General features: G+C 32.9%; 1 protein-coding gene across 1 annotated transcript; it reads right to left on the bottom strand.

Annotated features, from left to right (window-relative positions):
• Positions 1 to 1,535: 1,535 nt before the first annotated feature.
• Positions 1,536 to 3,860, bottom strand: LOC21392281 (transcription factor MYB1R1). Its single transcript, XM_010089433.2, has 3 exons — positions 3,435 to 3,860; positions 3,029 to 3,237; positions 1,536 to 2,351 (listed from the first exon to the last, which is right to left on the bottom strand). Exons 1-3 carry the CDS (start codon positions 3,733 to 3,735, stop codon positions 1,911 to 1,913), a joined length of 951 nt encoding a protein of 316 aa, XP_010087735.1. The 5' UTR covers positions 3,736 to 3,860; the 3' UTR covers positions 1,536 to 1,910.
• Between the last annotated feature and the right edge of the window lie 7,209 nt (positions 3,861 to 11,069).

Below are 11,069 nucleotides of genomic sequence, written 5' to 3'. Positions count from 1 at the left end.
TTTATGTGTGTTTTTTGTGAGAGAAAATACTATAGCGAGTCACGAATCATGATTCAAACCATGTCACGAATCCTTGAACTAAACGGACCCTTAATTAAACTGTAAAACAGTTCCATTGATTGAGATGAAATTTGGAATAGGGCCAAAAATTCGTGTCAACTACAATATTTTACTTGGAGAAAGAGGGAAAAGAGTAGATTAAGGGGAAAAAAAAAAAAAAAAAGGGAAAGGAAAATTGACTTGGTGAGTCTCTGTAAGGTCTAACTCAAGTGACATTCAGAGGAAGCTTCTAATACACATACAAAGTACACACATATATCCTTAAAAACAATATATATATATATGATTAAATGTAATTCCTCTTATGACCAAAAATTCAGATTAAATGGTCTAAAACCACCCTTTACCCACAATGAATTCATACGAAAGAAAACCAGAATATTAAAGTGCAATTGGGGTCCCAATCCGATTGACCAGTTCAGAAATGGCACATCATTTTCTTTTTTTATTTTTGTTGAATGGCCCAAGTTTTGCCTCGGAGTTAAAAATTGCGCGGGGAGAGATGGTGACGATGACTGACAATGAAATAATTATAATTAATTAAAAAAGTATCACAAAAGCTTAATTAAAAGCCTAATAAACAAAAAGAATACCGCGAGCTTGAAGGAACCGAATATCACCACTTCCGAAACTGGAAATAATTATTTAAAACACTCGTGCACTATAGTGGGTTTTCTTGGCTAGACTTTGTTAGTAATGTTATGACCTTCCCAACCCAAAATCAGTTCTTTAATTCTTAAACCTAACAATAACTTGCAAAGCATCGTCACTAGCCAATATTCAACTTCACCTTACCCAAAATGGAACAAAGAGCCAAACCATTACCAATACAAGCTCTAAAGAGATAAACGTACATTTCTTGTATTAAACAATATATATATATATATATATATATATGTGCGCTTGTTCATTTGTAATTTTTTGAGTTAAGGTGACTTAATTCAAATCTTGATTTAAGTTAAGGTGTATTTGAGAATGGTTTAAGTTGAAACTCTAATTTGAGTTTGTGTTTCGATGTGCACATTTTGAGTCATTGTTTAAATTAAAAATCTATTTGAATTTGTTTTTAGATGGATCAAAACTTGAATTTATATTTAGATAGTATTTTAATAAAAACTCAATAAAGATAGAAAATTTTAATAGAATATATGAGTAAGATTTTATTCATCTCTTTGTTGTGAATGCGTAGAAAAAAAAATTCAATCGAAATTAAAACGAAACAATTATGACGTTTTTAAGAATAAAAAAAATACTGTTCATTAACATGAGTTTGAGTTTAGAAACTTGAATTATAGGAAAAACTTGAATTCAGATTTTAACCTCAAATTTAAATTCAAACTCAAATTTTATAAAAATTTGAATAAAATTGTAATTTGAGTTCAAATTTTTTTTGAATTTAAGTGCAAATGAACAAGCTTAATGTTAATAAAACAACCAAAAGCTAATCATAAACTCGCCCATCAAAGAAAAAAGAATAATGGAATCTCCACCAAAATCCCAAACTTGATATTTTTTTGCTCATAAAGCTATTGAAGCCACTAGTAAGTTTCAGAGCGAACCCACCACACCATTAATGAACAGGGTCACCTGTTATTTTCAGTTATATCAGCTACTGACATAAACAGCAAAAGGAACAGTAGAGAATCTAACATCAAATACCACAAAACAACAAGAACGGGACATAAACATTATCTTAAGAGTCTGTACAACGAACGACAGGGATCGAATTCAAAGTCACCCTAATTAATTTTATCTTTGTCTTTCTTCATCTTCTTCTAATCCATTGTCATTTTTGGCATAAACATATTTTTAACTCCAGATTACGAGCCCGCTTTCTCGTTAACTTACTATTAAGCAACAGTGATGATGCTATCCCCATTGTTGAAGCTTGACATTGACTGGAAAGCCGAGTGCCTTGCCGACGATGATTCCCTTGGATCGGACGGCAATGATAGCTTGAGGGATAGAGCGGATGGATCGATTGCTGACTTCAAATTCAGGCTAAGATCCGCTGTAGCAGTACCATGTGGTATTGAGAGCAGAGCAATTGGACGGACGAGCTTAGGCGATGAAGTAGTCTCTGGATTTGTCTGTCCTAATGTCAACTTTTCCATTGGATTCTCAACTGGGGTTGGTAATACTGAAGAGCCGACAGTACTCACTGGACAAGTTGGCACTAGAGAGAAGCCACCGGGATTGCAAGGTTCGGGTGACAGCGGCAGCGGATGTGACTGAGAGACATTCTCCTGATGATGCACCGCTTGGTCTTCTTCCATTGGAATTGCCGCAACCTAATGCGAAGAAAATAAGGTTGTCTCTTGTCAGAATGAGTTGGTTTTATTACTATTCTTGTTCTATTTCTGTTCTTTTGTGTTTTCTCTTTGGTTATTGAGAAAATGCAGAAAAAAAAAAGAAAATTGAACATTTTGATAACACAGACCCAAAGTGCTAGATGCTCTAGAGTCTAGATCTGCTAGTTTGGTTCATAGATTAGAACCATGAAATTAAAATTATTTTTAATTTACGTGTATTTTTTGTGAGAGAAAATACTGTAACAAACCATAAACTATGATTCGAATCAGAAAATAAATCCTCCAACCAAACAGGCTTATTTTCCTAGATTTTCTGAACAGGCAAAACTATAACACTAGCCAAAGCAATAGATATAGGCAATAGATTATCTTGTTATCTTTCTAAGTTCAGAATAGGATAAAGAAAAACTTCAAAGTTTCAAATCAAACTATTAGACCTTAGAAAACTAAAATCCCCCACTAAGTTGACCTCAATAGACAAGTCTAATACGGATTTAATTTCCTTTTTAGAGGAAAAAAAATAAAAAAGAAAAGAAAGAAACAAAGGACTTTCAAATTTACTACTTCAAGTATCCCCCATTTTCTCAGGAACGAAACAAATTAATAAAGTTTAAAGAAAAATAAATTAGAGAAGGAAAATCGGATGCGGTTATCACCGTATCAGTGGTGATATCAAAGAGGCTAGATCTGCGGCGACGGCGATTGTGATTGTTCCGGCGAAGAAAGTACTTCTGCGCGTGGCTAGCGACCTGCGTCGGCGTCCGAGTCTTGACGAAGTTTCTAGAGATTCCTCTCCAATCGCCTTTCCCAACCTTCTGGAGTCCCAGCAGAAACAGCTTGTGTTCTTCTTCCGTCCATGGAATTCCTAATCGTCAATCCACAAACTTAGAGATAAAAAATAATAATAATAATAATAAACTACGATTTTTCTCAAACTTCTCCCCCCAAAAAAATAAAAATAAAAATAAAATCATGCAAGACCTTAGAAATCATAAAAACGCATTATTCTGATTAATTTAATCACCAATTAAATCGATATTCCGTTAAAGATCTGATTCTGACCTCGTCTGCGCTCGCGCTCGCGGTTCCCGCCGGAGTTGTGAACGACGTCGTTCTCGGAGGTATATCCCGGAGCGACGTCGTCTTTGCCGTTGCCGGTATTGTTGTTGTTAGTGTTAGGGCTGTTGTTAATGGCGCTCTCCTGAGGCTGTTCGTACTGCGAGAGATTGTTCAGACTCACACTCTTCCTCATGGAATCCACCACCACTCTAACGCCGAACAGCATGAACTCCCCGACGCCGGAATCTTCACCTCCGGCGAGGGCGACAGGAGGATCGTTCTTTGAGGAGCACGTGAGCGACATCTTCGTCGGAATGAACGGGTCTATCGACGATCGGCTATCGAAGATCTCCGAGGCCGTACGATCGGAGAGAGAAACCGATGATGCGGTGAGAGAAGAAGAAGAAGAGAAACTCGCGCGTGCGTCACACAGAGAGAGAGAAAGAGAGAGAGACGGATGGCACGCATATTTATAGGTGGTGGAGGTTACGGAAAGTCGAGAGAGAGTCGTTTGTCTGCGGAAAACACGTGTCGTTATCTGGTTGGGTTATCTGGCTCATTTTGCATTTCGCGTTGTATGGTTATCAAATCTTCTTTCCCGATCTTTAATACACGAGTATTAAATTGGATTTTTTGTTGGATTTTGTTGATGTCGCTTTTTAAGGAAGGGAGATAAAAATAGGAAAAAAAAAAAGAAGAAATTACAGGTTGCAATAACCAAAAAATTATTAATTTTTACAGTTCAAAAGAATATTATACTTTACATTTCTCCGAAAATAAAATATTAAAATCAAGCCCATATCTATTTTTCTGATTTCAAAATGATTGATTTCTCTTTAGTTTACTTTGTTATTGAGATTAGGATTTCAAAAAAAAAAAAGGAAGTTAACAAAAATCTAATTGGATTGAGGGGCAATATTGGATTTTAAAATTGGATGTTATTTATATCCTCGCCTAATTTAGCATCGGCAAGAAAGAAAGAAAATTATTTTAAAAAGAAAGAAAATGGGAAGATAATTGGAGGGGGTTTTTTTCCCCCTTGGGTGAGAAAGAAGATAATTGGAGTTTTTTTTTTTTTTTTTTTTTCTAATCAGATAATTGGAGTTGTTGGAACCTATATGAGATGTATAATTGACTTGGTCTAATCGTCAAGACAATAATAGGCCTACTATTATTATTATTATTATTATTTGATAATATGCCTAGATTATTTACCTACAAAGGAATAAAGTTGCCACATCAAATATGAATTTATGAGGCTGTTTGTGTGACAAAATTAAGAGGTCTATATTTAGTTGTTGTACACTTCATAGTAGTATTTTATACCATATTTGGGTAAAGTATATTCCTAAATAGTGGAAAAATATCATAATGAAGTCTGACTAGGTAATATGACAACTAATTTGCTATCTTTGGTAGCAAAGGAGAGAGATGTTAGACATTCCATTTGACTTTAAAATTAGGCCATATGCAACAATCATATAAATCAGGACAAGCCTAAGAGATGACAATGCTATTCAGTCATGGTCTACAACTAAGGAATTGAAATATAGCTTATTGATTACGAGACAGAGAATTTACTTTATAACAAAACGGCCCTCATTATTCCTATACAAGGATTAACGATGTCGTTTATAATGACGTATAGGACATGCTATCAGGATTATGGAATTTTCCATTCGTATCATGTCTATATTCACATGAATTTGTATAAGAATTATTCACGACTACAAGAGACGATCATGAATGGGAGAACATTTTAACTTGTAAGATTTTTTTTTTTTTTTTTTTTTTTTTTGGAAATTGATCTCTAAATTATTTTATTGGATCATATGATGCAATTTGTGTAACACCTCAACCCTTATTGGGTTTAACTTGCGGAACCCCAGCATATCCGGGTCTTATACTCATTACTCATACGAGTTATCTCTTCTGGGCTCCTAGCGGCCCTTAAGGATTTCTTCACGTCCCTCAACACTTGAACCCAAGACCTCTCTCCTTATAAGGTTCTTAAGTCAAGTATTGGTACCAATTTACCTTGATTGAGGAGTGGATACTGCTCGCATTAAATTCTATACTATGTTTTGTTATGATATGACTTTTATCTATGTGTATGTGGTATGGTTAATGAGACTTAAACTAACTTAAGTTTTGGGAAACTCATAAGTATATTAATTAAGTTAAACTTTATTATGATTTATATTTCATTAAGTATGTATACATGTACAAAAAAAAAATCACTAATTCAGGATAATTAATTTTAATTATTTTAAGCATTTACATGCTTAGTGAGTTTAAGTGACGACTACTTAGTTAGGATCGTCTCAATTTATTAGTATTTTGTCCGTTCTAATTAGATCAAGGTTGTTCAATTTAACCGGTAAATTGATCGACATAAAAAATGTCGACTAATGTTTATCGATTAGGTATCACCTAATTTGGCTTCCTCAGTGCAGGCCGATTTCCTAAAACCCTAATTCTATCTACTTTTTGTTGAGGGCCAGGGGTTAAGATTCAAAAGGGTGAAGGGCACAATGCCAATCCGTCCATTTCATATTATGGAAAGATAGGACAGAGCTTCGGATGCTCATGAACTTGTACGTAGATTTGAGAGAAATGAAAAAAAAAACCGAAAAAAAAAAAAAAAAAAAAAAGTACAGACAAGTTCTTATGAACCCCACTCAACGACCAGTTCCTGCTGTCCTTAAAAATTAAAATGATCAAGACCATAGCACATGCACAGGAAAGCAAATCAGCAATTAACTAATACAATATCCTATCTTCAACATTTCTTTATCCGTTAAGATGAATATAGTCAAAACAACTTGTCTCAGCAAAAATAACAAGTGGATAATTAATTAAAAAGAAAAGTTGTAATTAGTTAATCACCAAATAAGTTATTAACAGATTTAAAAACAAAATTTTCCTTTGTTCTTAAATTACTAAAGGCCTTCTTAAGTTATCATACCAGTAAACGAACCGATGCAGTAAAAAAAAAAGAGAAGTTTATGGTATTGAATAATATACTCATTCATATTTGTAGCAACTGTTACATCACATTAAAATTATGTCAGATTAAAAATAGATGAAAATTTAATGGATTTAGTAAAAATTTAGCCCTTAACTGTTTTAAAATAGAGAGTTTCTATGATAGGATTTAAAAAAAAAAATAAACTATCTCTGCATAAGTAACTATTTATTTTACATACATTTTCAATCTAATCTCTACCGGAAAAAATTCTTTTAAATTGTGTCTTACCGCATATTTTACTAGAAACTTTTTCCTTGTAAAATAATTAGAAAGGTGCACGTATATGTACCATCAGCTTATAAGCATATTCGCTTTGTGCCACTAAACAGAAAGGCAGTAGATATTTTTTTTTAATGTTATCTTCCCCAATCTGTCCGTACTACTAATTTGCATTATACACCCTTCAATGGTGGGATGTTGCCTTCTGCAAAGATAAAACCAAGATAAGGTTTTGTGGGGTTCCACCACATGGCTTTGAACTTCTCTATCCTTCAGTCATTTTTAACCTTTTTTATCAAGCACACACAAAAGTTTGGTCCCGCACTAGCTCAAACTCTTAAGGATACAACCCTTTTCTTAATCATAATTCTCTCTCTCTCTCTCTCTCTCTCTCTCTCTCTCTCTCTCTCTCTCTCTCTCTCTCTCTCTCTCTGTGTGAGAAGTGAAAAGGATTATGGTAATGGTTTATGTTGTTCGGTAAAAGAGATAGAAAGTTAAAAGATTTGATTAATAAATGTTTGTTTAATTACTATATTGTCTTTTTTATTAATTTCATATTAAACTTTTTAAGAATAAAATAGCTTTTTCAAATCTTTAACGTAAAGATCACATAGATCCTTCCATTAGTGGAAGGATGTAAATTGGTGAGCCCAGATGGATAGAGTCTCCTTCCTCATCTCCCTCCAACTAAGGAGACGTTTGGTTCATGAATTAAAATCATGTGATTAGAATTATTTTTGATTTACGTGTATTTTTTGTGAGAGAAAACACTGTAACGAACCATGAACCATGATTCAAATCATAGTTTGAATCCTCTAACCAAATATCCCCTAAGAGATTGAGCCTCTTCTTCCGTCTTTCTCCCTCCCTCCATCTCTCCATCGTACCAAACATACTCTTAGGAACACCATATCAAAAAGGATTCTCTTTGCTTTCAAGAAAAACGGCAGAGATAATTGGATCAAGATTTTTTTTTTTTTTTTTGAGAGTCTAGATTCTTTGGATCCATGAAAAGACAATATGTACCAACACTTGCAGCTTGAGAGAATCAGATCATATGTAATTTGTCTCCACCGCGCATTTTGTTTTGTTTTGTTTTTCTTTCTTCACATTAATATCTTGACTGCAATTACCTTTTTTCTTTTTTCGTAATCTACTATGTATACATTTAGATTTGCCTGTGGTACTTCCATATAGAGGTGTAACACTAGTTTTGGATAACTAAATGTTTTGGTATTACATTTTGCAACGTAATTGTTACATTTATTGTGTTAAATAAATATCATTTTACATCTCATATGAAAGTTACGAGGAAGACCATAGCAAAAGTATTAAATATATATACATATATGTGTGTGTGTATATGTATACAGTATACTACTACTTTGATTGGGCTTGAGAATATTTTGCAAATAGAAGAAATTGTTGCACAACTATTTCAGACTACGTGGGACACAGAATCATGATATATTTTTTAGTGTCTTACATGATGAATATTCGATTAATTCCATGTTGAATTCTAATTCCATTTCTTTGCATGGAGATTTTGTATTGGTTTATGTCTTTTTATAATAATAATAATAATAAAAATATTGCGTGTATGAGTACGAGAAAATTGAAAGTAGTTCATGATGCAAGTGCGAGATCCCATCAAAGAATGCACTTCCAATGGAAGAAATTGTCTCAAACTCGGCCATCAAAATTGACTTTAATATATGGTGTTAGACAACATGCGTGGTTTCTTTCACTTTTCCCTTTTTACTGTTCAACCCCCTTCTCTCTCTCTCTCTCTCTCTCTCTCTCTCTCTCTCCTTCTTGCTTTTTGTGAAGGATTTTGCGTTTTTTGAGCATGTGATCCGACAATATTTTCTTTTCCGCTTCTTTATCCTATGAATCTTATGCATCTTTGTGATGCTTATATTCCAAGCATTTTCCTTAGTCTCAAAGAAAACGGGAGGGACATATCCCAGAGGGTTAAAAATGTAAGCCATCTTATTCATGCAATGAGCACAATTTTTTCATGAAAATAATTAGAGAAAATGTAAAGCCATCTTTATCCATACAAATGAACACGTTTCTTTTTTTCGGTGAGAATTATTAGAAATTAAGATATGGAGTTAGTTGCAATTCTAGATCATTCTCGGCAAATAATTAAAGAACCTCACATTCATATAGATTCTTCACGAAATGATGAAATAGATTGCTCATTTAATCGATCAAATAAAGTAGGATTAATTTGAATCTTAGATTTTATCGTGACGGCATATAACCTTATCACGCTACCAAATAATTGATGATTCAGGCAACGAAAATGTGGAATAATATTGAGATAAAAGCAGATACAATTATTAAAAGTAAATGATAAAGGTTTACTTGTGATATACAGAATTAAGTTCTTAAAGACGTAACAATATTATTGTATGGAAACAAAATGTACATATGTCACATAAGCAAGGCAAAAAAAAAAACCCCCAAAAAAAAAAACAAACAAAAAGAGAGAGAGATCGAACCATGTAACATCATTGAACGAATCCAAATTATAATAATTTGATGCATTAGTTTAATCTTTTTCAAAAAATAAAAAATAAAAAGAACAGACAAGATTCGTGCATACTCTGTAGTGCTCATATTTTAAGGAAAATTAAATTTAATTAGTTGAAAAATAGTGGGCTATTAGAGATCAGCAACTTGAATACTTTGTCAAGGAGGTTAGCGGTTGGAATTCAATGAAGATCATGAAGTAACTGTAGTTGTGCGTTGATGACATTTCTATTACATATGAATATTATATATATATATCTATATCTATATATTACAATATTATACATATGATTTGCATTTTTTTTTAATTCATTTCTGTGGGTAACCACTTTGTTTTCCTCTTGTTTTCTTTGTAATCAATTTTACTTCTTTGCTTTCTTCATGGTCCCCCTTAACTTCATGGATAGATCTAAAAGCTAATTATTGACTATAAAAACCTACTAAAATGCAAATACTATCCACCTTTCGATAACCTTGTCCTCATAAAGTCAATAACTTTCATCATTTCTGTAATAAAAGGAAAGAGCTATTTAACCTATCTAGAAAATTGAAAATGTAAGTTTCATATTTTGGAGCTTTCCTACTATAATGTATCTCTATCAGTAACGCTTGTTTTTTAACGCTAGATCATATCAATATACATTTTAACACTAAAAAAAAATGAAAAACTGTCACTATCAGAATCTCTACTTATAGAATATTCTTTCATACCTTACCCTATAATTCTCAATTTTATAGAATACAACACATCGTGAACCATTCTATGGTAAGTTCTTTTTCTTAGTGGAACTTGAGAAAAATCTTACACGGTTCGAAATCGACACAAAAGCATATTTATTTAACAGAACTTGAAAAAAAAAAAAAAAAAAAAAAAAAAAAAAAAAAAAAAAATCTAACGGGTCTAGAACTACACCCATCTATTAGGGCTTTTTTTTTTTTTTTTTTCCCTCCTTATCCTACAATTATCCATATTTTATATGCTCACGAGCTCATCCAACCTTCCCTTTTGAATTTAACTTTCCCCCAAGTTACTTTTTGCGGTTTTGCCCATCAAAACAATGTCTTTTTTTCCCCCCCTCTTTTCTCTCTCATCTTGTGTAGTTGTCTGCATAGTTGTCTGTTAAGTTAAAATAACCAAAAGAACACACCGAAAGCCTGTAAAGTAGGTGAACACATCCATGCCATTTTACATATGGAGATTCTTTCTCTATAATTTTATATTAATGTTTTACTCATCTTCTTTTAGAAGGTTTTACACGTTTAAATTTTTTGTGGGGGTATTATTGCTGCATGATTAGTTTACAGTTTATAATGGCTCTTGGGCTTTTCCCTACTACTCTTAACAAGTTGACTGCAAAAAAAGCTTCTGTTTTCGAACTCCATTAAGTGGCCAAAGCAGCCGAATTATTTCTTCTGTTTCTTTCTTTTGTTAAAGTGGTGATATGATAACTAGATCAAAAATGCCCCGACAAGAGCTTTAATGGAGCAAAGCATGGCTGCCACTAGCTGATTGGCAAACGACATAGTGACGCCCAGCAGCTACTGAAGAATTCGGGAAAAATAGTTGATTTGATTTGATAAATATACATACATACATATATATATATATATATATTCTAAGCATATTCCTTTAACTTACAATCGATCACATGAAGTAATTAGCATATCAATACAATAACAATAAGAAGTCTTAATTCCAACTTAATTGGAATCGACTATATAAATTTCACTTTTTCACGTAGTTATGTTCAAAATTAAATTTTTCTAAAGACTTAGATTTAAAATGTCTTTCTTAACTATTTCAGTCCACATAATTCTTAATATATCCCTCTCTCTCTTAATATTAG

This window comes from Morus notabilis, unplaced genomic scaffold (genome assembly GCF_000414095.1).
Source record: "Morus notabilis unplaced genomic scaffold, ASM41409v2 Scaffold1169, whole genome shotgun sequence".
Lineage (NCBI taxonomy): Eukaryota > Viridiplantae > Streptophyta > Magnoliopsida > Rosales > Moraceae > Morus > Morus notabilis.
This window is presented reverse-complemented; position numbering and strand designations above follow the sequence as displayed.

Bases quoted from the DNA above. Each gene is read 5' to 3' on its own strand.
- LOC21392281 (XM_010089433.2), bottom strand. From the start codon at position 3,735: ATGTCGCTCACGTGCTCCTCAAAGAACGATCCTCCTGTCGCCCTCGCC. The intron at 3,238-3,434 runs GTCAGAATCAGA...ATTGACGATTAG, and splicing joins CGAGCGCGAGCGCAGACGAG to GAATTCCATGGACGGAAGAA. The intron at 2,352-3,028 runs GTGATAACCGCA...TCTTCGCATTAG, and splicing joins TTGATATCACCACTGATACG to GTTGCGGCAATTCCAATGGA.